At 53.6% G+C, this 27,917-nt stretch overlaps 11 protein-coding genes across 11 annotated transcripts; 4 read left to right on the top strand and 7 right to left on the bottom strand.

Moving 5' to 3' along the window:
* Positions 1 to 63: 63 nt before the first annotated feature.
* On the bottom strand, positions 64 to 1,009 carry PUNSTDRAFT_53909 (uncharacterized protein; the record flags this gene model as incomplete). The annotated part of the gene is made up of 4 exons (XM_007385877.1): positions 874 to 1,009; positions 594 to 816; positions 157 to 528; positions 64 to 95 (listed from the first exon to the last, which is right to left on the bottom strand). Coding segments are annotated over exons 1-3 (605 nt in total), but the record flags the coding sequence as incomplete, so codon positions are not given.
* Positions 1,010 to 1,285: 276 nt separating this feature from the next.
* Positions 1,286 to 3,048, top strand: PUNSTDRAFT_105471 (3-ketoacyl-CoA reductase; the record flags this gene model as incomplete). Its single annotated transcript, XM_007385876.1, has 12 exons — positions 1,286 to 1,307; positions 1,361 to 1,479; positions 1,536 to 1,572; positions 1,624 to 1,746; positions 1,810 to 1,923; positions 1,983 to 2,062; positions 2,115 to 2,173; positions 2,225 to 2,296; positions 2,349 to 2,445; positions 2,502 to 2,613; positions 2,667 to 2,752; positions 2,813 to 3,048. The coding sequence occupies 12 exons, from the start codon at positions 1,286 to 1,288 to the stop codon at positions 2,900 to 2,902; spliced, it is 1,011 nt and encodes a 336-aa protein (XP_007385938.1). The 3' UTR covers positions 2,903 to 3,048.
* A 1,740-nt stretch (positions 3,049 to 4,788) lies between these two features.
* Positions 4,789 to 7,289, bottom strand: PUNSTDRAFT_136316 (family S53 protease; the record flags this gene model as incomplete). The annotated part of the gene is made up of 15 exons (XM_007385875.1): positions 4,789 to 4,859; positions 4,917 to 4,949; positions 5,007 to 5,018; positions 5,078 to 5,218; positions 5,273 to 5,313; positions 5,364 to 5,567; positions 5,618 to 5,696; positions 5,749 to 5,810; positions 5,867 to 5,925; positions 5,981 to 6,109; positions 6,168 to 6,182; positions 6,238 to 6,381; positions 6,442 to 6,649; positions 6,707 to 6,972; positions 7,029 to 7,289. 15 exons carry the CDS (start codon positions 7,287 to 7,289, stop codon positions 4,789 to 4,791), a joined length of 1,725 nt encoding a protein of 574 aa, XP_007385937.1.
* Positions 7,290 to 8,248: 959 nt separating this feature from the next.
* PUNSTDRAFT_53907 (subtilisin-like protein) lies at positions 8,249 to 10,969 on the bottom strand. The gene is made up of 15 exons (XM_007385874.1): positions 10,618 to 10,969; positions 10,296 to 10,561; positions 10,043 to 10,241; positions 9,904 to 9,992; positions 9,792 to 9,846; positions 9,536 to 9,738; positions 9,419 to 9,480; positions 9,294 to 9,355; positions 9,223 to 9,236; positions 8,960 to 9,163; positions 8,858 to 8,898; positions 8,659 to 8,799; positions 8,588 to 8,599; positions 8,492 to 8,524; positions 8,249 to 8,427 (listed from the first exon to the last, which is right to left on the bottom strand). Exons 1-15 carry the CDS (start codon positions 10,876 to 10,878, stop codon positions 8,360 to 8,362), a joined length of 1,710 nt encoding a protein of 569 aa, XP_007385936.1. The 5' UTR covers positions 10,879 to 10,969; the 3' UTR covers positions 8,249 to 8,359.
* An 852-nt stretch (positions 10,970 to 11,821) lies between these two features.
* On the bottom strand, positions 11,822 to 13,454 carry PUNSTDRAFT_45958 (uncharacterized protein; the record flags this gene model as incomplete). The annotated part of the gene is made up of 2 exons (XM_007385873.1): positions 11,822 to 11,886; positions 11,951 to 13,454. The coding sequence occupies 2 exons, from the start codon at positions 13,452 to 13,454 to the stop codon at positions 11,822 to 11,824; spliced, it is 1,569 nt and encodes a 522-aa protein (XP_007385935.1).
* Positions 13,455 to 14,037: 583 nt separating this feature from the next.
* Positions 14,038 to 16,601, top strand: PUNSTDRAFT_105464 (alpha/beta-hydrolase; the record flags this gene model as incomplete). Its single annotated transcript, XM_007385872.1, has 19 exons — positions 14,038 to 14,300; positions 14,355 to 14,436; positions 14,484 to 14,539; positions 14,599 to 14,652; positions 14,708 to 14,738; positions 14,796 to 14,853; positions 14,907 to 15,041; positions 15,100 to 15,112; positions 15,163 to 15,188; positions 15,242 to 15,352; positions 15,408 to 15,616; positions 15,669 to 15,721; positions 15,769 to 15,820; positions 15,882 to 15,888; positions 15,941 to 16,138; positions 16,169 to 16,209; positions 16,265 to 16,377; positions 16,441 to 16,476; positions 16,531 to 16,601. The coding sequence occupies exons 1-19, from the start codon at positions 14,102 to 14,104 to the stop codon at positions 16,599 to 16,601; spliced, it is 1,545 nt and encodes a 514-aa protein (XP_007385934.1). The 5' UTR covers positions 14,038 to 14,101.
* Positions 16,602 to 17,003: 402 nt separating this feature from the next.
* Positions 17,004 to 18,863, bottom strand: PUNSTDRAFT_105460 (uncharacterized protein; the record flags this gene model as incomplete). The annotated part of the gene is made up of 11 exons (XM_007385871.1): positions 18,809 to 18,863; positions 18,674 to 18,755; positions 18,542 to 18,617; positions 18,451 to 18,492; positions 18,287 to 18,401; positions 18,162 to 18,235; positions 17,700 to 18,107; positions 17,438 to 17,640; positions 17,235 to 17,391; positions 17,100 to 17,180; positions 17,004 to 17,039 (listed from the first exon to the last, which is right to left on the bottom strand). Exons 2-11 carry the CDS (start codon positions 18,751 to 18,753, stop codon positions 17,004 to 17,006), a joined length of 1,272 nt encoding a protein of 423 aa, XP_007385933.1. The 5' UTR covers positions 18,754 to 18,755; positions 18,809 to 18,863.
* A 2,052-nt stretch (positions 18,864 to 20,915) lies between these two features.
* Positions 20,916 to 21,833, bottom strand: PUNSTDRAFT_72361 (short chain type dehydrogenase; the record flags this gene model as incomplete). The annotated part of the gene is made up of 3 exons (XM_007385870.1): positions 20,916 to 21,271; positions 21,322 to 21,369; positions 21,422 to 21,833. 3 exons carry the CDS (start codon positions 21,831 to 21,833, stop codon positions 20,916 to 20,918), a joined length of 816 nt encoding a protein of 271 aa, XP_007385932.1.
* A 468-nt stretch (positions 21,834 to 22,301) lies between these two features.
* PUNSTDRAFT_90035 (RBP11-like subunits of RNA polymerase) lies at positions 22,302 to 24,042 on the top strand. Its single transcript, XM_007385869.1, has 9 exons — positions 22,302 to 22,482; positions 22,589 to 22,696; positions 22,763 to 22,892; positions 22,947 to 23,138; positions 23,189 to 23,344; positions 23,400 to 23,498; positions 23,563 to 23,706; positions 23,766 to 23,852; positions 23,904 to 24,042. Exons 1-9 carry the CDS (start codon positions 22,327 to 22,329, stop codon positions 23,969 to 23,971), a joined length of 1,140 nt encoding a protein of 379 aa, XP_007385931.1. The 5' UTR covers positions 22,302 to 22,326; the 3' UTR covers positions 23,972 to 24,042.
* Positions 24,043 to 24,917: 875 nt separating this feature from the next.
* On the top strand, positions 24,918 to 25,799 carry PUNSTDRAFT_145049 (uncharacterized protein; the record flags this gene model as incomplete). Its single annotated transcript, XM_007385868.1, has 2 exons — positions 24,918 to 25,242; positions 25,304 to 25,799. The coding sequence occupies 2 exons, from the start codon at positions 24,918 to 24,920 to the stop codon at positions 25,747 to 25,749; spliced, it is 771 nt and encodes a 256-aa protein (XP_007385930.1). The 3' UTR covers positions 25,750 to 25,799.
* On the bottom strand, positions 25,793 to 27,367 carry PUNSTDRAFT_53901 (EF-hand). Its single transcript, XM_007385867.1, has 9 exons — positions 27,183 to 27,367; positions 26,938 to 27,127; positions 26,782 to 26,876; positions 26,679 to 26,719; positions 26,556 to 26,618; positions 26,401 to 26,489; positions 26,298 to 26,344; positions 26,187 to 26,232; positions 25,793 to 26,122 (listed from the first exon to the last, which is right to left on the bottom strand). The coding sequence occupies exons 2-9, from the start codon at positions 27,102 to 27,104 to the stop codon at positions 25,996 to 25,998; spliced, it is 675 nt and encodes a 224-aa protein (XP_007385929.1). The 5' UTR covers positions 27,105 to 27,127; positions 27,183 to 27,367; the 3' UTR covers positions 25,793 to 25,995.
* Between the last annotated feature and the right edge of the window lie 550 nt (positions 27,368 to 27,917).

Genomic DNA, 27,917 nt, shown 5'->3' with positions numbered 1-27,917 from the left:
TGTACCGTGGTTTCCTGCTTCACTTCTCCTTCCTTCTTGCGCTTAGTCGCGACTTGCCCTCTGGGTTTTGCCAGCCGTTTCCGATATTGCCCATCCTAAGCATATGCGACGTATACTCAGGTACCGTGACCATCCGATCAAAGAAACAATGCGCACCGCAGGGGGGTTAACATAGGTGGCAACAATATGGGGCTCGAAGTCAGCGGCCTTGGCATATCGTACTTCGCGTTGCCCTTCTAGGGTGGGCTGGTGTTGGCTTCCGATCACGACCAATTGATTTGGATTTGCATGGGTTCCTGCGGGGAATGCAGGGGCCTGGTGATTCGTGTGTGTCGCCTCCGATGCCGATAGTGATGGTTGCAAGGTAGAGGTTTGGGCAACAGGGTGAGACTGGGTTCGTTCAAGAGCGGGTTTAGTGTCAAGTGGCGTTTGTGACCTTGAGTTGCTTTGCACTCCGGCACTTGATGTTGACTCCGGAACAGGGATGCTCCAAGGTGGCATGGGACTGATGCGTCGGACACCGGGAGCCTTTGACATGATTCGTAGATGAGACCGGTTACATCCCATAGAAGCGTTCCTATGAATTTGCTCACCTCTCGAAGGGCAAAGACGATTTCAACTGGCTTTTCCCCCGTTGCGCTTTCGATAAGAACGCCGTCAACGCTCTCCAGGTCGTTCCGTGCCATCAAGTGACTCATGAGGCCCATCCCGACGGCTACTCCGGCAGCTGGTGTACTTGCACTAGCTTGAGGCGGATGTGCTTCGGTTGGGTCGATGTGATACACTGAGTAATCTCTATCCTGCACGAGCTCCGGACTATTGAACCAGCCTCAATCAGACGCGTTGTATCCATTTGAACTTGCTGACACGTACGAGGATCGACATATCGCGTCCAAGCAGGTGCGCAAAGACACCGCCGCGAACATTGCGTTGGGTCGGAGTGTGACTTGAGCCCGGGTTTTGGCCAAAATATATTGCGTGGATCCATTGACAGTGTATAGAACGCGCACTGTTCCGATATATGAGCAGCAAATATGTCGAAACTGTGCAAGCGCACTTACCGGCGTGCGCGCTCACCGTCATCGCCGTCGCAAAACAACCACGTCACGGTGTGACGCAGCGCGTCTACGAACTTTCCCTCCCGCAAATCCGAGACGCGTAAATGAGGTCGCGTGATCCGTGTTTTGCCCCAATCATCCTGCCCGTTTCGGAGACGTTTGGGACGAAACGACTGCGTTTGCTTGACGTGCTGCTGGCGCCGCCCAATTCCAGCGGTGTAACCACCATGGACGCAGTGATTGGGAGCGGTATGTCGTATCTGCGACGAATGGAACGTATACTAATCATAAGCGTACTCTAGTTGCTTCGCACCCCGTTCTTTCGGCTACGCTCCTCGCCTTCGGAGCCGTCTCTTTTCTCCAATTCGTGTTCAAGGCCTCGCAAGTCTTGGTGCAAACATTTGTCCTACCAGGAGCTAGCGTATTTATCGAGTCTCTCGCTATCATGCTGCTCGCTCTCATAACGCCGACTCGCAGTTAAAAAAGTTTGGGGCTGGGAAAGGGTCGTGGGCAGGTACGTTAAGCTCTGTGTTACGGCTCATCCGCGCGCTCATGCGGCACCCAGTTGTTACGGGCCCCACATCAGGCATTGGCCTTTCATTTGCGCAACAATTGGCCAAGGCTGGCTTCAACATTGTTTTATGTGCTCGTAACGAGGTCAAGCTGCAGGAATTGGCAAAAGAGCTCGGTCCGTCCGCCTTGCGATAAATCAAGATGTATCTTGGTGCTGACTCTATCTTCGCCCCCGAAGAGGCGTCACACCAAGTGCAAACTATATCCGTCGTGCTAGATTTTGCCAATCCCGACCATCCTGGCTGGGAAACTCTGAAGGAGAAAGTGTCGCCTCTTGACGTAGGCGTCCTGGGTGAGTCCCTGAACCTTATGAGGAATGCTACGGAGTGATGACCCGATTATGGTGGTTAGTCAACAATGCAGGTCTTTCGCACCCGATGCCGACCTACTTTGCCGAAGTACCCAACGAGGACCTGACGAACATAGTGAATGTGAGGGTCTTCGTCGGATTTCGCGGCTGTATGCTCAGACAACGATTATCAGGTCAATTGCCTTGGCACGCTTCGAGCCACACGCGCCGTCGTCGGCGGGATGGTCCAGCGGTTGGTAGCCTGATGCAACCACATTGGATACGGACTGATAAATATTACCAGAAAGCGCGGACTGATCCTGTCGATCGGGTCCTTCTCCGGTGCCATTCCAAGCCCAATGCTTGCCCCCTACTCGTACGGGCCCTGATCCCCGCGAGCACGTTATATGCTCATCGGTGCTTTGCAGTGCTTCGAAGGCCTTTGTCTCTACATTCTCTGATGCGTTGCAGGAGGAGCTCAAGGGATCCGGGGTAATCGTCCAGTGCGTGAACACGTACTTTGTGGTATGTCCAATGGTTCTGCCCTTGAGTACATGCGAGCTCATACGTTCATGCTGCAGGTATCGAACATGTCCAAAATCAAGAGATCCTCCTTCACGGTGCCCATACCGGACTCATATGTTCGCTCTGTCCTGCGGCACATCGGTCAAAGCTGTGGTGCAGCGGGTACTGGTGAGCCATCGCATTGCCTCATGTGACTTGGTGGTGGACCCAGCAACCTGTAGATCGACCTGCGACGCTCACCGCGTACCCTTCACACGCGATTGCGGACTATCTCGTCCACGCAGTCTCAAACGTGTTCAGCAACTCGGTATGTTACATTTTGTTCGCCCAATCTCCTGTGCGCAGACTTGCTTAACGTGGTTGATAGGTCTTCATCAGCTACACGCATTCCCTACACAAATCGATCCGCAAGCGGGCCCTAGCCAAAGCGGAACGGGAATCAAAGAAGGTAACGTAGCTCGAGAGCGGGACGTTACCTTAACGCCGAGCGGCTGCTGCCGAGCCTGCAGATATAATAGCTTCGTATAGTCGTATCGTTCTCCACGTGCATCATCTTCCACTTGCTGTATAGCATTTAGCGTGTTGATGCCCATTGTGATGCCGTATTACGTGCGTTCTTCTGCATACATTGAGAGGCAATCTTCAGAGCGCAATTGTACCATGACGTCATACTATACGGACGACGCCTTGCACCTTCCGATTCGCCCCATCGTCTCATCACCTCAGTCTCTGCATTTCCTGTACTTACGAATCATATACACGCTGAAGAAATCGTGGATAGAGTACTAGGACTAGGACGCGATAGCGAATTCGACTCATCGTGAAGCTCATCTCCGGTCCTGCCATGCATGTGGCACTTTGCCATCCCGGCCACCGTTGTCCCACCGGATAATTGAATCCCAGCCCACCTATATCGTGGCCACTGTGATGAACCTGGTGCTATAAAAGAGCGGCATTCGCATCAAAGCAGCACAAATATCATGCTGACCACGACCGTTCTTCTAACGCCGGGGGGAGTTTGAACAGGATATCTCAGCGCATTATAGCGAATGACCGCGATATGGCTGGTCCATCTCATCAACTGGCGCTACACATGAAGACGGTGAGTTCTTCGTTTCGTCGGCTCAAGCAATCTTAGTAACGCAAGAAACACAGACATCCAAAGCAGAAATAACCCCTCCTGTCGACTATGCACGAGCTTACCATATCATCTGCAGCATAGTTCATTCACCAAGTCCATACCACGAGAGCCTTCCTGGATGTAGTTGCCACGATTTGCCACCCTTCATCGAGCGTCTTCTGCGTGGTTCCCATACGCCTCTAGACTCAGTGGCGCACGCAATTGTCCTCATGATGAGATTGCGTTATACGCACCCCAGGATGAAAGCCGAGCCCACAAGTGGCATTCACCTATTTCTCGCCGCGTTCATTATTTCTATGAAGTTTCTGCAGGACGACGCTTTATGGAACTCTGGCTGGTACCAGCTTGTGAAGGACAAGGATGTCCATCTACGACACATAAACCAATTTGAGCGCGAGCTTTGCAAGCACCTGGCCTTCGAATTTCGAGTGCCCACCAATGTGATTCAAGTTATACGCAATCAGATCACTCCCCCGGACCAAGCACCTCCTAATGTACGGACTTGCGCTTCAGCAGGCAACAGTACAACAACGGCGGTGGGCCCGGTAAATCACGCACGGTCTGAAGAGGCTGCAAGAACAGTATACGAGTGGCTTTGGGCGCAGGGACCTATCGCTCCGTTCCGGTTATCCCAACCCAGGTCCGTCATTTACTCCGATCCTCTCCATGACCAAGCACCTCCGAATGTACGGACTTCCCAAGTCTGCGCTGCAGCAGGCACCAGTACAACAACGGTGGAGCTTCCGGTATATTACTCAGGGCCCGAAGAGGATGCAAGAACAGTGAACGAGTGGCTTCAGGCGCAGGGACCTATCGCTCAGTTCCGGCTATCCCCACCCCGGACCGTGGTTGATCACCGCGATCCTCGAGGACAGATTACCGCAAATTTGCTCATGCCCCCAGTCAGGATGCTGCCCTGGGCGGAAATAGCTGCTTACGGACGTTACCACCGGCGGCCCTCTTAGATTCTGATCACCCCGCGGACCTACTACAAACCTTACTTCACTCATTCAATCTTGTCATCTACCTTTGCTCGAATACAAGTACCGGTACTTGTGATCTCATCGACTTTGCTGCGTACTCTCCATTATCAACGCACGCCTCATTACAATTTACTTTTCCAACAATGCTTTTGCGCTGCGTTACCGGTCATGCAGTCTGCGTTGTAGGCGTGCATTTCGTGACCAAACTATTTCGTCATATTATGAGAGTCCCGCTGCCGTGCGCATGGCGGCATAGTTGGGTGTGCCTAGGCCGGTAACTGGATCCCATCCTGTAAAGCACGCTGTCAAGTAAGCTCAGTAAACGGATACGAGCAGTAACTGCCCACCTGCGGCAGCTGGGAAACCATTTGTATCACAACCTGGTGGAATGCTTGTCAGTATCTCAGGTACACACTTCACTGCGCAGCAGAACAAACCTGGGTTGTTGCCTGTTGCACGAAGCGTGTCAGCCTGGCTAGCAGCGATAACGAAATAGCTAGGAACGAACCGGTGGTGATGTCGTTGAAAGCCTGAGGATTAGCATACAACCACGGATTCAAGAAACCGAGGACGGGTTTGCCGGCATTCAACAGTTCATTGTTCAGCATCGCGATGACTGACGAGAAAATTGGCGAGGAGCAAGATGTGCCTATGAGGTGGCGCGTCAGGTAACGGTATATTCTTCTGAGGGGGACATGCGTACCAGCCATCTGTAAGTTGAAGTCGTTCCAAATCATCTCAACCCTGTTCCATCGCTGAGTGTTCATCAGAGCACGAATGTCGAGACTACTCACCTGTTGCCCTGCGCGCTAACGTCGGGGTATGCCCGTCCAGCTTTGTTGTAGGCGCCAGAGTACTCAGACCCGAGCTTGGTCAAATAGCTCGACACGGCGGATGCCTGCCAGCTTGGTTGTGAGAAGTAGTTCGAGAACCCGCCAGCAGACAGCTCGGCGCCCCGCTCCGGGTTGACGTTCTCCGTGGCACCGACCAGCGTGGCGCTACGGGCCAGAGTCAGCCTTTTGCTGGACAGTAATAATAGAGCACAAACTAGGGGCAGGTCGGGAATGTCGGCAGGAAGCTCTTTGCCGTGCACGCTTCGCCGGGAGAAGCGGCTACTCCACCATCACCTGCATGGAATTAGTATCACAGTTTTGGGTAATTGGATTCCAGATTCCATACCGGATGCGAACAAGATGGACACTCCGCGAGCAGAAAGCTGCATGTACGAGTTGCACATTGTCCTGTGAGGAATGGTGATCAGTGTGGACGTTCGCCATTGACGAATGCAAATATTCACGTGGTGAGGCTCTGTGACAGATCTGATTCCTTCTCGAAACCGTAAGATGTTGTGAAGACCTTTAAACATGCGATTAGAACCCAATCTCGAAGAGCAGTAGGAAGTGCTACGCACTTGCGGTGGAGCGCTCTCAGCAATCAACGCATTGATCACGTCCAGAAAGCCTTGATCTTGGCCATCCTTGTAGTTGGTGCCGACCGAGACGAATACTGTAGGAATATCAGTCGCAATTCCGACTGTGTACTGTGTAATAAATAGTGCTGAGCCCATCGTCAAAGTTTATATGTATGCAGGAACCGACTTGAATATCCAAATTCTATGGCCAATGCTCGTCAGTCTACAGCATTCTGTAATGTTTTAGTTGCACTGACCGCCTCATACCCCGCCTCGTATGCGGTCTGGTCGTTCGTGCCGCCATCGACAGAGGTCGTCGAGAAGTTAGTGTTGGGGTTCATATCGGGACGGAACTGCTTCAAGAATGCGGTCAAATCTGCCTGGTTCGCAAATTCGTCACCCTAAGAATATGTAATGAGCCTTGGGCTCCGAATTACAGAATAATGACTGGGAAGGCCTACCATTCCAGCAACACCGAGCTTGTTCTGCTTGTTGACCTTCACGCTGGACGGTATACTGTACAGCGCCTGAAGACACGCGGGAGTCATCGACGAGTTGCAGCTAGCAGGTACGGTAGTCGCATCCGCGATGACCGCGTCGGTTTGTGCCTTGCTAGTTACAGGCCGCGAAAAGGAGGCGACCGGAGAACCACGCGTGACGGCAGTGAACCTGGCAAAACGGCAGAATTAAGTAGGTGAGGCCACGACGGTAGCTCATATGACTTACGACGTCGTTGGATGGATGAGTTGAATATGTTCCTTTAGCGCGACCGGGATAGAATAAGACAGGGTGCGAACGGAGGGTTGTCCGCTATTCGCATGTGTGTACGTGGTGAACTGCGTATCGAGCATGTCGTTCGCCTTGCTCGCGGGGACGCTAAACTCAATCCAGTCACCCGCAGGCGTGAGGATCCTGGAGGAGATTCCATTATCGGAAAGCCATTGCGAGACCGCAGTGACTGTGTCCTGCGTCGGCCTGACAAAATTCTCTACCTAAGGGCAAAACAATGTGAGACAGTTGCCGGAAATAACTATACTGCGTAACGCACCTCCTCCTTCGAGAGCCACTGACGGAAGTCGGCATGTGCCGGATCACTGACTTCGAGCAGGCGCTGCTCGAGCCCGGAAGCGTTGCTCTGGGCGAGTGCTATCCTCAGGTTCAACACTTGATCTCCTGGCGTAGGCTCGGTAGCGACATAGCCGGCAGGGGCCGATGCGCGACTGTCATGGACGACCATGTTGCGCGCGATCGGGTTCGCCCAACCGAATGTGCCAAAGGTCGTGAGGATGAATACAGCGGTCAATAACATGGCGGGCGACGAGGTGCACTTGAGGCGCCGAGCAGGTAACTACGGATGACCACGAGCGGTGAAGCCTGAAATTCGTCTTTCGTGGCGCCGCCCTTCTTGTACTGATGCCCAGAGCTGCAGTCCCTTGCGAGGCTCCGTACGTCTTGATAGCGATAACAAGGATAGACACGTACCCTGCGTACCTGTGGTACAAAATGGGCATGTTCGGGGTGTACGGGACGTTGTGATAACCCGAAAAAAGAGTATACCGATGTCAGAAGACATTGAGCCTCAAATTCGGTGATACCAGTAACCTGTGATGTATGAGCAACGTGCCGACAATAGCATGATGCATCGCGGCCGGGTGCATGGAGGTTCTCGAACGGTGCTGGCAGAGATCGGCGTTACGTGCGGACCGGATGTTGGCCGCTGGAGGCTGCAAAAGGCTAAGCGGTCAGTACGGGGTCGAGATCGATCGCGAAAGGCGAACGTCTAACAGTCAGATGGAGAGCGAACATCCTGCCGACGGCTTTGACCATTCCAGCAGGTTGGTTATCGACGGGCGCCGCAAACAGTATTGGACCCATCAGCGATGGCTGCAGAGAAGGCATTGAGAAGCGCGAATAAAGCGTTCGAAAGAATAACGTCACGCGGCGCGTGCATGCCCGGGATGGCAGCCCGCTCTCGCGGTACACATCCGAGAGTTTTCCGAGGAACGTGGTCGACGAATTGCACGCGTTCTACTGCAAAAATTGCAGGACAGTTTCTAAGGCGGCAATAGTAGTCGGTGTGCTGGAATTCCCCGATCACAGGAACCGACACTCCCGCGTCGACATACGGAGCCACGTGTCCGTAGCATAAAGCCGCGCTGCTATGTAAGTAACATATCTTCGGTCAACGAGTGGGGCGAACTTCAAAGATTTCATGTCACCGGTGGTAGAAGCAAGCCAAAACTGCGGAGTGTGACGCTGACGTATTCTGTCGCAACGGGCGCGCGCCAAGTAGAGCACGCAGTCTTCTTCTGTTTGGCTTTTGCACAACTTATGGACATCTCTGCTAGTGCGGGAGAACAGCGGCAGCATTCGTCTATATTACAGCCCAGCAGCTGTCCGCATCGCCGCGTAGTTGGGCGTACCGAGGCCCGTGACCGGATCCCAACCTTAAAGATCAGATACCGAGCGGTGAGCCCCGCATTCCAACAGAAAAGCGGCCATAGCACGTACCTGCCGTCGCGGGGAACCCGGTGGTCCCGCAGCCTGCGAGTCCGAAGCGCGTCAGCATAGCAGTACCTTTTGGTTAAGTCTAATCAGAAAACTCACCAGGGTTATTTCCTATACAATAACAAGGGTTATCAGACTGATAAGTCGCTGAGAAGGAGCAAGTCACGAACCAGTGGTGATGTCATTGAACGCTTGCGGGTTAGCGTAGGCCCACGGATTCAGGAAGCCAAGCACCGGCTTTCCGGCTTTCAATAGCTCATCGTTCAGAAGAGCGATGACCGACGCGAAGATAGGCGATGAGCACGAAGTGCCTAATAAGCGCGTGTCAGCATGTGGAGGGGGTGATTCAGCCGAACCGAGACGACGTACCAGCAACCAGTCCGGTCTTTCCTGAAACAACAATCTCGACCCTATCGTACGTGGTCAACTCAGAAGCGTCCTGGAAATCATAACAATCACGCGAACGCATACCTTTGACCCTGAGCCGCTACGTCGGGATAGGCACGTCCAGAACGGTTGAACTTGCCGGAAAATTCGGAGCCGAGCTTGGTCAGGTAGCTCTCCACCGCCGTCGACTGGTAGGAGGGCTGTGCGAAGTAGTTAGAGAACCCTCCGGCGGAAAGCTCGGCTCCGCGCTCCGGGTTCACGTTCTCGGTGGCGCCGACAAGGGTCGCACTGAACCGGAACATCAGCTCGTCTGAAGTGCCATATGGTCAAGATGCACGGAGACGTACAAAGGACACGTAGGCTATGCATGAGCATCTTAGTGAATGCGATCACATGCGGATCGGTGACCAAGACGCACGAATGTAGCCAGGAAAGTTGCGCTGCACTTTTCTCCGGGAGTGGCGGCAACACCACCGTCACCTACCGAAAACGCCGACGTTAGACTGAAGAAGAGAATTTGATGAAGCAACGACAATCGCGCACCGGAAGCAAACAAGATGGACACACCGCGCGCCGTTAACTGCATGTATGAATTGCACATGGCTCTACATGACGCCAGGCGTCAGTATGAACGTCAAGAATTATTTTGACGATACGCACACAGTCAAGGACTTGGACAATTCCGCTTCTGTGTCGAAACCGTACGATGTGGTAAACACTTGCGGAGGAGCTTGCTCTGCCAGCAATGCATTGATGATGTCCAGGAAGCCCTCGTCGTCTCCATCCTGGGTGTGTTCTCCCACTGTGATAAAGGTAGTGGGAATGCCCGAAGCCAGACCGACGGTGTACTGAATGTCCAGGTCCTATTCGGTGCGTCAGTAACTTGGTTATGTTTCCACGCGGATGGGCAACATACGGCTTCAACGCCGGCTTTGCTCAACGTCTGGGTGTTCACGCCATTGTCGACGGAGCTACGCACATGAAGGATCAATGCGACGAGGAATGACAAGCAGCAAAAAGCTACTCACGTCAGCGCGAAAGTCGTTGTCTTGGGAAGGTCGGGGCGGAAGGTGCCTAGGAATGTAGCCAGATCCGCCATGTTCGCAAATTGGTTGTCCTACAGCACCCGTTCGGTATAGTGTAGAACGAGCCATAGGATGCACATACCATGCCCGTGACGCCTATCTGACTATCCGTATCCGTGACTATAGTTGTAGGGATACCGTACAATGCCTGCAAACACGCGGGAGTGATCGACGTGTTGCATGAGTTGGGAACGGTTGCGTCGGATATGATTGCATCGGTCTGCGACTTGGGCAGCGAGTTTGGGAAGGAAATGACCGGTCCGCTGCGCTTCTTGGAGAACCTAGTGAAAAAAAATCAGTCGGAGTGACACTGGTTGTTGATGTCTAGCACTCACGAAGTGGTAGGATGGATGAGTTCCACGTGTTCCTGCAGGTTGGCTGGAATGGAATACGCCAGCGTGCGGATAGATTGACTTCCGGTGGCTTGATGCGTGAACACGGAAAAGTCTGCCTCGAGCATCTCGTTTGCTTTGCTGACCGGGACACTGAACTGCAGCCAGTCCCCGGAAGGCGTAATGGCTTTGGGGGAAACACCATTCTCAGACAACCATTGAGCGACGGCGGCAGAGGTTTCGTCCAAGGGCTTGACGAAACTCTCGACCTGCAGAGGTGAACCGGTAAGAATCGGAGTAGCGAACGCGGTTCGCATGCACATACGTCATCTTTCGAGAGCCACTGGCGGAAGTCCGCGTTCTCGGGAGAGCTGACCTCGAGGAGGCGTTGCTCGAGCCCAGAGATGTCTCCTTGCTTCAACGCGATGCGGAGGTTCAGCACCTGGTCGGCCGGCGCCGGACCCTGCGCCACAAAGCCAGAAGGTGCGGATGCGCGGGCCTCGTGCACGACCATGTTCCGCGCTACCGGGTTGGCGCACGCGAGCGCGGCGAAGGAGGCGAGGAGGGAGAACACGACCAGGGTCATGACGGGCTGTACGGGGTATCCTTCGGCGACCGTGTCAAGGACCTGGAGACGATGACCGATGTCGTGCGGAACGCAGCCAGGAGCTGTTCCTTCTTGTAGGACTGGGCGAAGGGAGCAACGCGGGGACGAACACCGACCATGAAGCCCACCCCTTGACGATAACAATCATAGACGCATGGCTTTGCATGTTGCTGAGGCCGAGATGAGTGTTCCCGCATGTTCCGGTGCGTAGAGAAAGCCCGAATAAGGATCGAGCAGCGCAGGAAGGCTCGGGGTGCGGTGTATAGTTGGCGATGGATGCGTCGCATACGACGGGGCCGTGGGAGCGCACGTAGAAGGATGCCGCCATGCGTCTGATATCGCCCAAAAATATCCGTCGTGGGATCCCGAGCGTCTGCGCAGCATGATCAGCGGTCTGAAATATTCATCGGAAGGTGGTTCAGCAAGCTAGACGCCGAGCACGATGCGGAATACAGTCTTATCACGACCTTGGAAAATACTCAAAATACCCCGAGCACCGTCCGAGCTCGAGGTGCGCATTATTGGTCAAATAGGTTTGTATTTCCCGCAAGTGCAAGATCAATTCCTGGACGAGCGTTGCTGCCGCAAGCATAGCGACGAAGGATATGTTGGCGGGACAGCACTTATCCCGGCGCTGAAAATAGAGCAGAATGCATGCAAACCAACGAGAGACATCAGGTCGCCAACCTCGCTCGAGCATCTCGCGCAGCTGGTAGAACAGTTGATCCGGAGCCTCAACAGACCAACACTGGTGATTGCTCCCAGCTCACCAACGCGGCAACGCTCTCAGAGTAGTGATTGATCAACCTGCTCGAGAATACATGTACACAGCAGCCAGATTGAGCTTGATATGCCGATGCAAACTTTGAAACGCCTTGCTGATACAGTTGATGCTTGACAGTCGCCCAGGCTCTATTACAGATTACCATGGCCGGAAGGCCAGTGCGGTCAAAAGCAATTCCTCGAACAGACGCTCGAAACCCTCGACTGAAGCACGCACGATTACGATGAGCATAATAAGAATCTGCCTAGGAAATGCACGGCTTCTTACCTTGCGGTTCGGGCCGGTTGGGATGGCATGGTGTCGGAGGAAACCAAGTGAGACCAAAGCGAGCGCAAGCATGGACATCAAGTAGGTTTGCATGTACGCTGAAGATCAGGAGGTCCTTGAGCGTATATGAGCAGCAGAATGGGATAGTACCTTGATGCTCCTGGTATACCAGCCACGGATCGCTTATATCCTCCTCGACGATCCGCTCAGCAAGCGTTTTCGGTTCATAGTACTTCGACGATTCCGGACGACTGCAACCCGAGTCCCATATGATAATCTTGCTAGGGTCGATCAGCCTCTTCTCTACAGACTTGAGGGTATCCATAACCTCAGGCAGCCATTTTCTGGTGGTCGCCACGAGCGCAGCATAGAGAAGCCATTCTGTATTCGAGGCCGCCCCTCTTGAAAGCTCCAGAAGCGTGGAGGGCGTTGGCCCAGCCCGGCCTGAATCCAGATGCAGAGCCTTGACGAAGGTCCAGTTTCCTCTTCTGGTTCCATCGTACGTCCATGAGGGAGCGGGCACCGGACCTCGGGATATGATGATAACGTCAGCGCGTCTCGCCTTGAAGAGCCAATGGGTCTCCTTCACTCGAACACCCGTGTCTGGATCGACATATGGGAGTACGAGGCGTGGATCGGGAAACATTGGGTCATTGACAATGATGGTATCGTCTGGCGCATAAAGGGAGTCCGAGAGCGTGTAGCGTATCAAGGCCGATTGGGATTCGGCTAGTTCCTTGGCTGAAGGGGGCACGGACACTCTGGAGCCTTGCTTTTTGTCTCCTCGGCCTCCACGTCCATCTTCCCGACTATGGCCTTCGATACGCTGGCATACTTGATGAAAGGTGCAAAACTCGGATCCGGGACAGGGCGTCGATTCTGCGTTGGAATGTACTACCAAGGTTTGCAGAAGCTGATCGTGACGTCGATAGCTGCTGGCCGGGCCAACCAAGAGGAGACTCTTTCCGTTCAAGGCGCAACACAATCTATAGCTCGAGGGGCCGAGAGTATCTTGCGGTAAAACTGGACGGCAAGTGGAGGTGCTGCCAGCGAAAATATCCATGTTCTCGGACCATCTCCCACCTCCGCTTAAAAGATGATCGATAAAGCTAGCATGCGAAGGCGACATACATCTCTGGAAAGCTCTGAGTTCGTCCAACCGGCGATCGACGATATGGTCCGAGTTATGCCATTCGAGCGTGGCGTCCAGAATATCCATGATGCGGATGGAGAAAGGCGAGATCCGAAGGTTATTTCTAACACGGGTCGATTCATCTGAATGTCCATGTCCTCGCGCATCCAGGCCGGACAACAACATGCAGACGAGAAGCAGAAGCTGCTGGCCACCGGGTCCCATGACGAGGAGCGATGATAAAGAGGAGAGCTCTTCCGCGCCACCGTGCGAGGGCGTTTTGCGACGTCGTCCAGCGGGCTGCTCAACGCGCACTGCATCGTACGTGTTGATGATGTACATAGACGGCCATGCTTCCCATCGAACGTACATGTATGCGCTTGGAGTCACGGTTTCTTACTGCGAACACTGGATGGCCGATGATTTCTTACTGTGCTGCTCCGGTAGACGCGTGCTCCTTGTTATCTCCAATAGAAGCAACTCGGGTTCGGCGCCTGCTTTGGGTCTTTGGTTCCCGCCGTTCGCGCTATGCTATCGGACTCCGAGCGGTCGAGGATTCTCTGGACCACAACCCACACCACGTCGGGTGGGTGTTCGATTGTCGCGGTACAACGTCCGATGTATGCGGCACACGACACGCTGAGGACCAACTTACTCTACCAACGTAGACGCTTGCCAAGGTTCCAATGCTTTCGATGACCCGGCTGAGCAAAAAGGTATTCTGGTCAGTACTCTTCCTGCGCCATACGGTACGTCTCCTTCTGTAGAGTTGCGCATCAGCTGACAGAGCCCCTCGTATTCTTTAGGCAACCAAGCGCAACGTTATATTCTTGTCTGAATGAAAATGCCGATCGATGCAGGCGCAACTCTGAGCAAGCGCTGCCCGTCGGCTACTTAAGTCGCATCTTTACATACCCTCCTGTACCGTCTTTCCAGCAATGGTCCAACTCGCTAAGCACATCCTACCATGGCTTACTGGGCTCCTTTCTGTGTCGCACCTACCTTCTGCTTCTGCCAATATGCATGAGGATATGGACAAGGCCATGTCATTCCAGAAAGAGCAGCTACAGCGTATGAGCGACTTCCTTGGCCCGCCGGGGTCTCAAGAGGGTACAGAAACCCTTTCCGCAAGGGCACCAGCCAAGCGCGAATCCACGATCACTTTCTCGAACCCGAAAGCGCGGGAATTCCTGGTTGACGGGACCAAATTGCCTGACGGTACAATCCTCCCTCACAGCATGCACGCATGATTAACTCAACATTGCGATCCAGTTCCCTTTGACGCAGGTCCATCGTGGTCTGGTCTCATGCCAATCTCTGGTGATCCCAATGAAACCCGCAAACTCTTCTTCTGGTAATTGGACATGTATGTGATATATTGCGGATCCTCATAATGAGCAGGTTTTGGCCCACAAGAAACGCTTCGAATGTGGACGATTTAGTCTTCTGGACAAACGGTGAAGTCATCGAGTCGATTCTGACCAACGAATGCTGATTTGAACACTCTTTGCGTTAGGTGGACCTGGATGCTCATCCCTTGAGGGTTTCTTCCAGGAAAACGGCCCTATTAGTAAGTTCAGTACATTTTCCGTCCTTTTCATCGGTTAACGCTCCTCATTTTCCAGCATGGAACTGGGGCCAATCCGCACCTACTGAGTAAGTGTCGATTAAACACGGGACCGTATATGTGAGCCTACTGAAAGCGTGACCCAGAAATCCCTGGTCTTGGACCAACCTGTCTAACGTCCTCTGGGTAGAGCAGCCCGTTGGAGTACGTTTCATCGCTGGGCCCGCGTCGGGGATTCTTGTACTCACTGGGCGCAGACCGGATTCAGCCAAGGAACGCCGAACATCACGAACGACGACGAGCTCGCTGAACAAGTCGCGGGCTTCCTTTCCCAGTTCCTCGAAGTCTTCAGTGAACTGAAGGGTAGCAACTTCTACGTCTCGGGAGAAAGCGTAAGTTGCTGCCATAGCGACTATTGTCGTTATAGTCGCTTAATCCGTTTCCGCCTAGTATGCTGGTTTCTGTGAGTAGAGATTGTCTTTACCTGAAGGTGGGTCCTAAACGTCCGACAAGATGTCCCGTATATTGCGAACTGGATCGTACGTTCAGTCATCTTGTCTGCTCCTTCCATGAGGTTAACCGTGTTGTGCAGTACGAGCATCCCAGCACGGTGGACCTGAAACTCAAGGGTATATGGATCGCGGACCCTTCTCTGACATATGGCGTTGTTCAAGAGCAGATACCTGCACTTCGCTTTGCACAGGTACCTACCCTTTCACTCGATCGCTTAAACATACATTCAAGACGGTCTTTTCAAGGCGAACAGGAACCTCTTCCCGTTCAATTCATCGTTTTACGCGCAGCTGCAGAACGTTTCTGACACATGTGGCTACACCGACTACCTTGATTTTGTCACATATCCTCCGACAGGTCAGCTGCCGTTCCCGGCCGCGGTCGAACCGGGAACCTTCGGGACCATTCAGCGCAGTTGCGACATATTTGACTCCATCATCAATGAGGTCACCAAGTAAGCAGGGTCAAAGACAGAAGTTAGCGGAAATTGATGCCTAACGATATAGATTGAATCCCGCATTCAATATCTACCGCATCTCAGATACTTGGCCGATTGTCTGTACGTCTGCGTCATCAATACTACTTATTCATTACTTATCGGAGCAGGGAGTGTTCTTGGTTTCCCTCGCGCCACGCAGGAGTTTATCTACTTCAATAGGTCAGCCCGTATGCCATCACGCTGCTCATCATTGCTTACACTGCATCACGCATTGTCACAGGACCGATGTGAGTGATATTTCTGACAACCACGCTGCGCCTCGTACAACTTGTTATTTAGGTACAAGATGCAATTCATGCACCGCATATCGAATGGAGCACCTGTGCCAGTGGATCCGTCTACGTCTCCGCAACCGGCGGCCGTGGTAGAGATCAGTCCATCCCCTCAACTCTCAGCGTGCTCCCGAACGTCATCGAGAAGTCCGAACGAACGGTGATTCAGCACGGCCTTGCTGCAAGTTCCGACCGCTTCCGTGCAGTTGCTGCGGACTGACGCCCTTATTTATAGGACATGATATTGATAGCGGAGGGCACGCGAATTGCTATCCAGTACATCATGCTTCTTTAGCAGAGGACTCCTTGACTGAACGCGGTTGTCATCCAGAAACATGACTTGGGGAGGCCTCCAAGGATTCCAGACGCCTATAGAACCTGAGACGTTCGTCGTGGAGAACATGGGCGTGTACGGGAACATGCACCAGGAGCGGAACCTCACTTGTAAGCACTTCTGGCCCGCCGAGACATTCACGGTGCACCGCTGACCATAATGATATCTCATAGATGTAGAGTTCTTCTTCAGCGGCCATATGACACCCCGTAAGTCACGCTCGTTCTGTGATCAAGAACATTCTCCATAACCATTTCCCGCAGAGTTTGTCCCTTGGGCCACTTTCCAGACGATCGGCTACTTGCTCGGCAAGCGGCCTTCGCCTTCCGCCTGAGCGGTCGTGGTATCGCCCTCACCCTCAAAACCCTTTTCAACCGAGGACGACAGGTTATCATAAAAGTTGGAAGGAGGGGAAACCGTGTTTCTACATGAAGGAATATGTGTATAATAAAAGCTACCTTCGCTGGTTACCTCTTCGTGGACGGCATGAAGGTGTATGCGAAAGAGTGATCTATTGTTCTCAATTTTGAGCGGTTATTCTACCAGTCACTCGATGTTACGCCCATGTTGCAGTCTGCGACTGCATCTTCCTGCTCACGGAAGCTCAGGATCCAAACGGACCCCATTTCTGGATTAGGTGGGAGAACATGCCCTCCATTCAGTTTATGTAGTTGAAATAGTACAAGTACACGCAAGCACAGGCAGAAACTTACACCACCATCGTGACGTAGCGTCCTTACGCATCGTAAACCACTCTAGCTCCAATCCAAGGCTGTTTTTTCAAGAGGACGTGAGGATTGAGAAAGCGGAAAGCCTGACTTAGATCACTCACGTATGGATAGTTGTGCTGCCAGAAATTCCTTACGGTACGTCGCCCTGCTATGCGAGGGATGGTGGCATACGAAGCGCCGAGCTGTGTACGACTGCGTCACGTTTATGCAGTGGCCATAGTCAAACAGAAACTCACTACCACATGGTGTACTCCATCGAAGAAATCGGTTGAGTACCCAGGGAAGATATTGGTAGGTGCTAGACCGTCATGAGACTCGAAGAGTGTACTCGTCCATTCCCAAACACCGCCGTTTGAACCACGACCATCGTTGTCAGCACGGCCTGTGGTCGCGCTATGACCTGTTCAGCGTTACGTCGCCAGGGAGGGATGTGACTTACGGGGTAGGGTGCCAGTTGCGGAAGCCTACATTGGCTCCGCCATCGTGCCCGACTTCGTACCTGTCCAGGAAGAGCCTCAGCTCCGCCTCGGTGGGAAGCCGGCCACCCTTGTGTTGGGCGTAGGCCTCCATATTATCGTAGGAAGTCTGAACTGGCCACTCCGCGCCGATAGCGAAGGAGATAGGGCCGTGCAGAGTACGAATCTTCACCCCGTTCATGAGCAACATGTTTTTCCAAGTCTGACCGAAACCGACGGTCTCACCTTCAGTTCTCCGTCCTCTTCTACCCAAGTGGTTGGCATGGGCCTGGATTGACCAGCGCCCTTCCAGAATGCCATATATTCCGCGTTCGTTACTGGCCGCCACTCAGCCATGAACTTCCCCACCTCTACGACGCGTCGCGGGCTCTCGTTGTCCCAGCCAAATTCGTGTTCATCAACGTCCCGCCTCCTCTCCTCAGGAGAGAGCGCTGATAGCGAGGGGAGAAGGTCGTCCAGCTCCGAGTCATCATGGCCGAGCCACACTTGGGCTGGGCCAAGCGTGATAGTAGGTGTGCTCGGTTTCTGTATCAGGGACCACTCTGCAGTCAAGGCGTCGTAATCGGGCGACGGAAAGCCAGGCGGGGGTAATGTTCCGGTGCCGGCACGTTGAATGAGCATGTAAAGGAGAGTCTATAACGTTGAATGTCAATTGGTGTACTGGTATCTTTCGGATACCGGGCGTACTTCGACATGCCAGCCTTCGTGTTCGAGCGTCATCATGAGCACGCGAGCAAGGCGTCGGTCAATGATCCGGGTGCCTGGGATATACATAATGAGCGACTCGCATGGAATGAATTCGAGGCACCAACCAGAGTCGAGCTCGCTGTAAACCCTGAGCAGCCGTGCACGTACACGGTCGCGGAAGGCAACAACTTCTTCTATCGCTGGCCAGTCTTCGTCTTTCTCCGGCACCTCAGAATGCGACTACCAACAGGAGTAAGCAGCTAGCGGCAAATCTAGTTCCTGAACGTACGTGGCAATACTCCGGATCATCGACGTGTGGGTCGATTCCCCTCTGTTAGGAATATTAAATCATTTACCTCACAACATGAACGGTGGCATACTTCAAAAATCGACATGAATCGCTTGGGCTCTGTGTTGGGCTCACCCAGCTGCTTCGCGAGAAGCATGTCCAAAAAGCTGGAGCACATGGAGTTCAGCATGAACGCAGACTTCGTGGAGAAGGAATTGCTAACGTAGGTATATGACCGATGTAGAAAAGACATTTGTGGCGAAGGTCGATCGGCTTTTGAAGCAACATCTCACGAGGGATCATTCCTGTCGCATTATTAGCTGATGGGCGCACAAACCAGGGGTACCCCGTCGCCTACCCAAAGTGACACAATCCCATGCTTTCCACAGCTCCTGCCACTCTTCCACCGTCGGCGCGCCAAATGGATTCTTATCTTTGGGAAGCGGCGAGAAACAGAATGGCAGCGAGTGGTTATCTGCTCATGAACAATTTATCGTATCAACGACCGCTCTTGAAATGCCCGCAAAAACGTACCATGCTTGCCCTCGCGACGAGTGGAATGTACGGACGATGCCGATGATGACGAGCTCGGTGAGGGCAGATCGAAGAGAGATTCTGAGCTTGTAGAGGTAGGTGTTGACGCGGAGGACATGCTAGGCACTGCGATAGGGAGTAGTCGGATTCACGCAAGCAGAGTATGGTGCTGGAAAGCAAGCGATGTGTACTCTTTTATAGCATTCGGATGAGCGTACTTTACAAGCAATCGGCCGAGGACCGTGTGGTTGCCGATAACAGTACGTATTGAAACAGACCAATCAAGTGTGGCGGAGTCAAGAAAACGGGGCTCTTATCCTGACCTGGTCGATCAATTCCGAATTGTGCCTCGGCGAGCATCACAGCATTCACAATTATCCCCACCACGGGCTTCGTTGGAGGTAAGCCGGGCCACTGGAGGATAGAACACGTCAATGCAAACGTGAAGCCGCCCCATGTTTCGGCACCAAAGCGGCCAACGTGAGGGAGACCATTGGATTGCAAGATGATCCCAAGGAATGGAGGGACTGGATTTCGGAATACGTCAAGGCATGGGATCCGAAGGCCGCCGCATGACACAACACGAGGTTGATCATCGATAAGGGCCAGATGATCCGAGAGGAGAGGGAGGGGATGTAGTCACCCTCCATGTTCGTGAACAGACCACGCTTTTCGATAAGGCGACGGATGACAGCGACCAGAGCTACCAAAGCAGGGCGAAAGCAACTCAGCGATAGAAGGCCGTCGCGAGAACCAGACAGTTACTATAGACCGGACTCTTCGCGTCTCACCGGTCTAGACAGTGGTGAATGCCCCACGCTCTCGACGTCCGAACGATTGCTGGATGACCTATTGAATTTGGGGACTACCTGGGATGAACTTGCATATTATGACAGAAGGTTGGAGTAGCACAATGCGTGGGTTGGGGCTATTGGGGACATGTGCAGAACGGTGCGAATGAAATCAAGCGCGCTTAGGATGCATGGAAAGTCGAGGAGTCGGTGGCACAGCAGATGCAGAGCGAGCCCGCGCGTATTAGAGCTATATACCTCTGTCGAGGGCGATGGCGTGCTCAGCTCTCAGGCTCTATATGGTAGTTGTGGCGATGTATACATCCTGGCTAAGCGCTCGGCCCCGCGTGCGAATCATAAGCGCTCAGGTAAACACAAACCTTGACAGACGTGCAAGACCGTCCGAACACGGCCACAGGAACGTTACTTTTACATATTCAACGATCTCTTCAGAGGGAGTTATAGAGAACGTCATCTGAACTCGATAACGAAGATTTCTGTGCACATAGGCGACTCGACACGCATCTCACCGTCTTTTCAGCTACGGAATGTGAGGACCAAGGCCGAGGACGAGAGGCGAAGGGAGGAGTAAGATAGAATTTAGGTAGCGCGAGTAGGATACAAGTGCGAGTCACTGGCGTTGCCAAGACAAGGTTCTAGTGCGACGAGAGAGAGCTTTAAGTATTCTACGAAGTCCAACCAAGACCGGCGGGACAGGTGAAGAGAACATGTCAAACTAAAACTAATCGACACGGGTGCGTCAAAAACCTGGCAAGCGTCAGGAAAAGCTACCGGCCGTCGTATCTAAGTCCGCGGATATCGACATTGAGCCTGTTCATGACACGGAATCACCTCTTGGTCAGGAACAGCGCTTCAACGTTCGTATGGAAGTGTTCGGAGACGAAGGCGACGCGCGAAAGACAGTCAAACATGTTCTCGATGTCCATTATATATTCATGGAATAAATGGGCGGAGGTGCAATTTAGAATTTCGCTGCATTACTCTTGATCAGCATCCATGATCATGCCCGAGTCGGGTGTGCATGGGACCGTTTAGTATACATTGTTGGGCGTCTTTGGACCATGCTATCCGTTACGAGCCACCGGTAGCATAGCAGATCCGATGGTTTTATTGGTACGATCAAACAGCATAGCCCTGGGTATGATTGGTAAGTACGATGTGAGGATGGGCATGCGGTTCACGTACGCCGTTCACTCGGATGTTCTGTCCGTTCACCCACGAACTTTCGGGGCTCGCGAGCATCGCTACAACCGGAGCGACCTCATCAGGACGGCCGATACGCTTCAACGGATGGAGTCCCTCGAAGAACTTGATCTGTTGCTCCGTCTTGCCGTTGCGGAAGAGCTCCGTGTCTATCGGACCCGGAGATACGGTATTGACGGTGACACCCTTCGGGCCGAGCTCCTTTGCGAGAACTCGGTTCATCTGCTCAATAGCGCCCTTTGTCGACGCGTAGATGAGAGCCGTTGTCGGCACTATCAATGTCGTTAGCACAATCCGCTCGGGGAAATGCTACGCAACTTACCGACAGAAGCGACGGTGAGAGTAGAACTGAGGAAGACGATGCGACCGCCTGAGAATAAAATCTTCAGAAACTGTTCTGGGGCACTGAGCTGACTACGTACCATCTCTGAGCTGTGGGGCTGCCGCCTGAACCATGAAGAACGGCACCTTCACGTTCATGGTGAAGTGCTGATCGTAGAAGGCCTCATCGACCTCCGGCAGCGTGCATTTGTGCACGCCCATGATCGCGGCATTGAGCACCAGGATATCGACATGCCCGAACGCGTTGATCGACTTCTGCAGGAGGTCTTTGGCGCCTTGCACGGTGGACAAGTCGGCTTGGATCGCGACCGCCGCCTTGCTATCGCCGCGCTGGCTGTTGATCGCATCGACCACGTCTGCGGCGACCTTGGTATTGCCAGAGTAGTTGACGATGACGTTCGCGCCGTCCGCGCCTAGCCGTTTGGCGATCGCAGCACCGATGCCACGCGAGGAACCGGTGACGAGGGCAACTTTGCCGGTGAGTGGGGACATGCCGGATCTGGTAAGAGGGAGGTGTTACAGTGGGATTCGCTGTGGGAGGAGCGGTTCAGTCTATGAGCTCAAGGGCGACTATATATATGCTGGTTTGCAACCCACCTTCCGGGACGCCCACTGCCAAACCCGAGACTCGTCGCACCGCGCACCGCGAGTTATCTAAGGTTGCTTGCTGACTACCAAACGATGCGTCATCCAGAGAAGCTATATCTGGAGGCGGGAGTCATTGAATCATGCATGATGAGCCAATGTCGAGGACCACAGAGGGCAGCAGCATCGACGAGTTGAGCAATGAGAACATGCGGCGCATCCGTACTGGAATTACGAACGCCCCGCCCGACCCGTATAGAACCCGCAGACCCGCGCAGACCCGCACTCGGCGTTGGGGGCGGCACCTGACGATCACGTGCGCAATTTTTTGTCCAGGAAACTCGACTTCAGCTACGATCTGTTTCTTAGGCAGCGCGTACATCCGACCGCATTCCCCAACATGCCTCCTCGGACCGCTGGCCCATCAGTATCTGACCCACGGAGGCACATCAAGGTTCTCCCCGAGCGCGTGGCCGATGTCTCCAGCACGGATTTCCCTGGCCACTACCCCGGCAAGGAGGAGGAGCACAGCTGGGACTTGGCTCGCTTCAAGAAGGTGGATTCATCATTCGTTCAAGCTGCCATTCCTTCATCCTCGACCCAACAACGCGTTCATCTCCCACATATCTCACGCACGGTGCTGACTTTCTCCGCAAGTCCAGAACCTTCAAGTGAAAGTGACTCGTCTATCGCAACGCTCAGTCGAGTTCGACCTTGTCGGAGTTGACGCTTCGATAGCGAACGCTATCCGTCGCATTCTAATCGCGGAGGTGTGTCACGTCCGAACCCCGGAAAGAACGTATGACTCATGCTATCCCGATTCCTGCCATGGCAAGGTACCTACCATCGCGATAGAGCACGTTTACGTGTGGAATAACACCTCGGTCATCGTCGACGAAGTTCTGTCTCATCGCCTTGGCCTTGTGCCTCTGAATGTAGATCCGGCCCTCTTGGACGAACGAGATCGTATGTGGATCGTAGACAAATGCATTTGGCGACGTCGTCCTCACGTTGCTCTAGCTCCGCCGGATGACCAGGCCACGGACCGCAACACCATTGTGTTCCGCCTTCACGTCGCATGTGAACGAAAGAAGAAGGATTCAAAAGCAAAGGGCAAGGGCAAAGAGCCGCAGCCCGTTGAAGAGCAGCATCCTGACGAGCTATACGTGAACCACGAGGTCCTTTCAGGCCAACTAGAGTGGGTTCCGCAAGGTGCGCCTCACGTTGCTCTCTGCAATGTAGCAAACACCAAACGTCAATAGGCGATCAGGCTTCGTATGAACCCTTCATAAAAAAGCGTCCTGCTCCGACCAACCCAGATATAGTGCTCGCCAAGCTGCGGCCAGGCCAAGAAATTGAGATGGAGTTGCACGCGGTCAAAAGCGTCGGAAAAGATCACGCAAAGTTTTGCCCCGTCGGTGAGTCGGGACCATTACCTACTTCAAGGCTTCTATGTCTCATTGTGTGTACTAGCGACGGCATCATATCGTCTCCTCCCTCACATCATTCTCAACCCTGACAAGCCTGTACCTCCCGAATACGCGGAAAAGTTCCAAAAATGTTTTGCTCCCGGTCCGTATACGATCTCGCATAGATGTGCATTCACTCACTTCACCGCTCTTCTATCCGCGTGCAGGCGTCATCAAAGTGGATCCGAAGACGAAGGCTGTTTCTGTTGACCAGAAGAACGTCAGGAAAGAGACCATGAGTCGAGAAGTGTTTCGCCATCCCGAGTTCGAAGGCTGCGTGGATCTCAGGAGAGTGCGGGATTACTTTCTATGTATATCTGCCTTTGCCTTTGATTAACGTGTTTGAGATGGCTCACCCCGCGTTTGACAGTTAACATCGAGTCCGAAGGTGCCTATGAGCCGCAACGGCTGATGCACGAAGCTGTCAGTGTCATGCGCTCCAAGATTGCTACAATTCGTGAGTGACAGCCATTTCATTTGTACCTCTTCCCGCTGACCGTCATCAAAGGCCGCGCCGCGGAAGCGATAAGGAATGGCGCATCGGGCTACGAGGATGTAGTCATGGGCGATGCCTAGCGTAGGGTATTATATTGTCTATTTAGGCAGTCGGTTCTGTATTTGAGCATGTTCAAATCCTCATATCAAGCTGTTCCTATCATTTACTGAGCTTAATCTTCAGGTTCGTCTTTGCATACGTCGATGAGGGCGCGCGATAGCAGCGGGATCATCCCTGCAAGTCTCTCACGCCTACACCCAGTTCTTCCGTGCGGAACCGCGATGTGACTCTTGAGTGATTCTCTGTTATGCTCAGAATCATGATGTCTAGACGTTGCTAGCTGCGTGATCGCCCTTCCGTATCTGCGACGTTCACACTCGTCCGGTCCCTGTCATGGTGCGGCTGATATCAGAGACTTGGAGAATACAAGAGCCAGGGCTACACGACGAACTTGAATTTGTGCCGTCGAAAACCAACATCACGTTGCCCCAGGAATTGGTGGATAGCATCGTGGACTTTCTCCGGTAAGCCTTGGTCATATTTACCCTGACCACAGCAAAGTCTGAGATGAACAAAGTTTCGATCGCAAGACTTTGGCATCCTGCGCATTGTTATCCTCCGCTTGGAGACTATCCACCCAGCGCTACCTCTTCCGCGTCATACGGCTCAATGCCGGTCCAACATCGTCCTTCGATGACTTTCGGAGTTTCGTGCAACGCGATCCCAGGGTAGCAAGCTGCGTTCGCGAACTATGCTTGAATCTCCGGAATGGTGCGCGGGACGTTTTTGTGCATGTATGCAACGAGCTAACCCATTGGTCTGACTCGTTCGTCAGACAAGAATGGTTTGCCGATGTCGGCTCTACAGTGGCCCACGGCCGCGTTACCGTGCGTAGAGCACATGCGCATGCCCGACTTTTATCGATGGTCGGCACATCATGAGTCGTGCATGCCTCTGCTGGCGAGATTTCGGGGGATCAGGAGACTGAGCCTGTTAAATTCCGCAGGACTCTCCTGCAACTTCGACATGTTGACGAGCATGCTTGTCGCTTTCCCTCTTCTCGAGCGGCTAGAGCTCGGTGGTGAATGGGGAAAACCACCAGCCTCTTGGACGCCCGATACCAAAAAATCGTCCCCATCTCTGAAGAGCATCGCGTTCAGTGGATCTTGCAGCTTCAACCTGTGCAACCTGATTTGGGGCACGGTATCCCTCTCGAGATTGGAAACGTTGACCGTCCACACCGATTTCTCCATTCGCAGAGATAAACGCAAGCTGTTACAGCACGTCGCGCCGTCGTTGAGGCACTTGCAACTCACGGGCTACGGCCCCCTCGTGCTCGTGAGGCCGGGAGGTTTGCCTTTCTCATCTGCTTCGTCACCCCGGTTTGGGAAGCACTGATCGCCATCCCCCAGAGCATCTCAATCTCGGTCCTCTGACCCACCTGGAACACCTTTATGTCAATGTGACGATCTCCCTTAGCCGGTCCACGCCCCTGCAATGGGTGCCGGGCTTACTGTCGTCGGTATCGCGAGAGTATGTCCCGCCCCTGAAGATCCTCACCGTCGCGTACGACCTCGGCAAAGAAGAGAAGCAGAAACCGGTTAGCTACGCAAGATACCGCGTTCTTACGGAGTGGCACCATCTCACTTTGGCCGATGCCCTGGACCTCGCGATCGGATCGCCGGTGGTGAAGGGACTGGAGCGCGTGAACATCGTCATGCACTATCCGGCCGAACGAGCCCAGATCGCGATGCTTTTCCCGAGTCTACAGGCTCGGGACGTCTTGCGCGTTTACGTGGGCGTCGGGGACGACCAGGAATTGATGTGGCCCCTGCGAGACTCCATATTCGACTTTTAAAAAGCGGACTGTTTTCTAATGCATGCCAGAAACGCAAAAGCACATCGCGGTGTTATACTGCTTGCCTATCGCATGGCCAGCCAGCTCTGTTGTTACAAAGTACATATATGAGTGCCATTACGTAGGATAATCAACACGACCATAGAACAAGGCGCGACGGTCCAGCACAGAAAGATTCGAATGCACGCAAGAGTACATCATCTTCAAACAGCGTCGACCAAGGACGGATTTATCGCAGTCATCCGCTCAGGGAGCGCTGAGCACGGTTTGCATGAAGTCGTTGTAGTTGATCTGGATCCAACCATCGCGGTCGGTGTCGAGGCGCTGGAAGGATTCCGTAACTTGCTTGATCACGACACAAGCACGGACGAAACTGCGCAACGAACAGCGAACATCAGCCATCTGCTCTGGCCTCGATACAGTGGAGGGAGGCTTACCGATCAAACGTGATGCCTGTTCCGCTAGCGGCGCCAGCTTTCATGTCTACCCCAAAAGGGTAGAGCCAATGAGCGCGCGTTCGATAATGCACTATGGTGACTGCTACTCACCGTACTTGCGTTCGACGAGGGTGAGCAGTTGGGGGGAGAGATTGTAGCTAATCAGAAAGGTTAGATCTTCATGTTGTACACTTGGTCAGTCTCACGCGCTCACCCAAACTGCGACAGAGCCTCCTGGAGTTCGCGACCGTCAATGGATCCTGAGCGATCGCGGTCGAAGTGGCGAAAGACGTTTTGCCAGTCCTGCACGGAAGACGGACGTGGTATTAGTGACAGTCTCGAACGTAACCTGCGATATATGTGACTGACTCGGATGTACTTCCATAGACCTGCAAATTCGTTGAAAGTGATGGTTCCACTCCGATCGGTATCCTGACAAGGTGCCATGAGCGTGATTAAGGGCCGGTGGATGATGACTGCAGGGGAACGTACGAAGATGGTCATCAAAAGCTTAACGGTGTCAAGATCGAACGCTGCGATGGCCAGGGTCACACTGAGCAAAGTCAGAGATCTCTCGCATGGCAGCAGCACGCACGGCTCCAGTCGCCATTGATCAGGGCTCGTTGGAGTTCATTAGCGTTGATGTTTCCGGAGCGATCGGTGTCCACCGATGAGAACCATTGCCAAAGCCTAGAAAATCGGGGAGGTCAGCGGGAAGAACTCGGGCATTGCGGGCGCGGTATGTGCTCACTGAGGATCGGCACCGGGAGGGGGACCGCCAGCGCCGGGAGCGGAGAACCCGCCGCCGTATCCGCCTCCTCCTGGAGGTCCGCCATATCCGCCGCCATATCCGCCACCGCCTCCACCACCGTATCCGGGTGGACCACCAGCAGGGGGTGCGTATCCTCCGTAAGACATGTTTGTAGATTAGTCAAGTGAGCCTGAGGGACGTATGAGTGGAGGTAATGGGTAGTGCGACATTGTTTGCGAGCAGACCTTTATATGTCGAAGTTGATCTTCCGTAGGCCACGCAAGAAGGCAGAGATCTTCTTATCGTGGCAGAGCAAGGGCGGGGCTATGCTATACGAAGCTGTCGTGTTCTGCCCAATCGATCTGACTATGCAGCAGCGCTTGTGACCTGGAAGAGACAGGAGGCACAGGTATGAGAAGGCTGTGATCGGGGCGGGCTTGAGGACGAACTTCGAAGGTCCGTGCAGCCTCGACAGGACGGGCGCTTGATGCATGATGTCATGATAGACATATAGACGCCCAGCCGACGCGCCGTCAGCTCATCAGCTACCTGTCCACGCAAAACAATAGACGTTTTTGCGGCTCTAATAATCGGTGACGCAGAGATTGACCGGCCATCGCGAGCGAAGAAACAACCACCAGGAGGAGGACATGCCCCCAGGTATGTGCTTACTCCAGCAACGCGGACTAAGCCAGCCTGGTGCGGTCTATCCACCGCCGCCCGCGCTGCGGAACGACTGGCATACCATACGCCATTCCGGTGTGATCTATCCCACGCGCTCCTCCCCAGCAAAAGACCGACCAGCGATGCATTTTGGACGCGTATACTGGCTATGGTTCGCCTAGGCTCGTTAGGCCGTGCATAAATGCACATCGCTCACACTTTTTTTCAGGCTCTGTTCATCCCGTTTATAGACGGGATGATCGAAAGTGGTGGCCGCTGGGTGGCCGCTGGCGGCAATAGCGGCTGCTTAGCGGGTA

This window comes from Punctularia strigosozonata, assembly GCF_000264995.1.
Source record: "Punctularia strigosozonata HHB-11173 SS5 unplaced genomic scaffold PUNSTscaffold_10, whole genome shotgun sequence".
Taxonomy (NCBI): Eukaryota; Fungi; Basidiomycota; class Agaricomycetes; order Corticiales; family Punctulariaceae; genus Punctularia; species Punctularia strigosozonata.
Note: the sequence above shows the minus strand (reverse complement) of the source record. Positions and strands in the feature narration are given on the sequence as shown.

Bases quoted from the DNA above. Each gene is read 5' to 3' on its own strand.
- PUNSTDRAFT_53907 (XM_007385874.1), bottom strand. From the start codon at position 10,878: ATGACCCTGGTCGTGTTCTCCCTCCTCGCCTCCTTCGCCGCGCTCGCG. The intron at 10,562-10,617 runs GTATGTGCATGC...TCACCTCTGCAG, and splicing joins AGTGGCTCTCGAAAGATGAC to GTCGAGAGTTTCGTCAAGCC. The intron at 9,993-10,042 runs GTATGTGCATCC...CGGGTGCTGTAG, and splicing joins AGATAGGCGTCACGGGCATG to GACAACCAATTTGCGAACAT.
- PUNSTDRAFT_90035 (XM_007385869.1), top strand. From the start codon at position 22,327: ATGCCTCCTCGGACCGCTGGCCCATCAGTATCTGACCCACGGAGGCAC. The intron at 23,499-23,562 runs GTCCGTATACGA...ATCCGCGTGCAG, and splicing joins CCAAAAATGTTTTGCTCCCG to GCGTCATCAAAGTGGATCCG. The intron at 23,707-23,765 runs GTATATCTGCCT...CGCGTTTGACAG, and splicing joins AGTGCGGGATTACTTTCTAT to TTAACATCGAGTCCGAAGGT.
- PUNSTDRAFT_53901 (XM_007385867.1), bottom strand. From the start codon at position 27,104: ATGTCTTACGGAGGATACGCACCCCCTGCTGGTGGTCCACCCGGATAC. The intron at 26,619-26,678 runs GTACGTTCCCCT...GCACCTTGTCAG, and splicing joins AGCTTTTGATGACCATCTTC to GATACCGATCGGAGTGGAAC. The intron at 26,123-26,186 runs GTAAGCCTCCCT...TTCGTTGCGCAG, and splicing joins ACAGGCATCACGTTTGATCG to TTTCGTCCGTGCTTGTGTCG.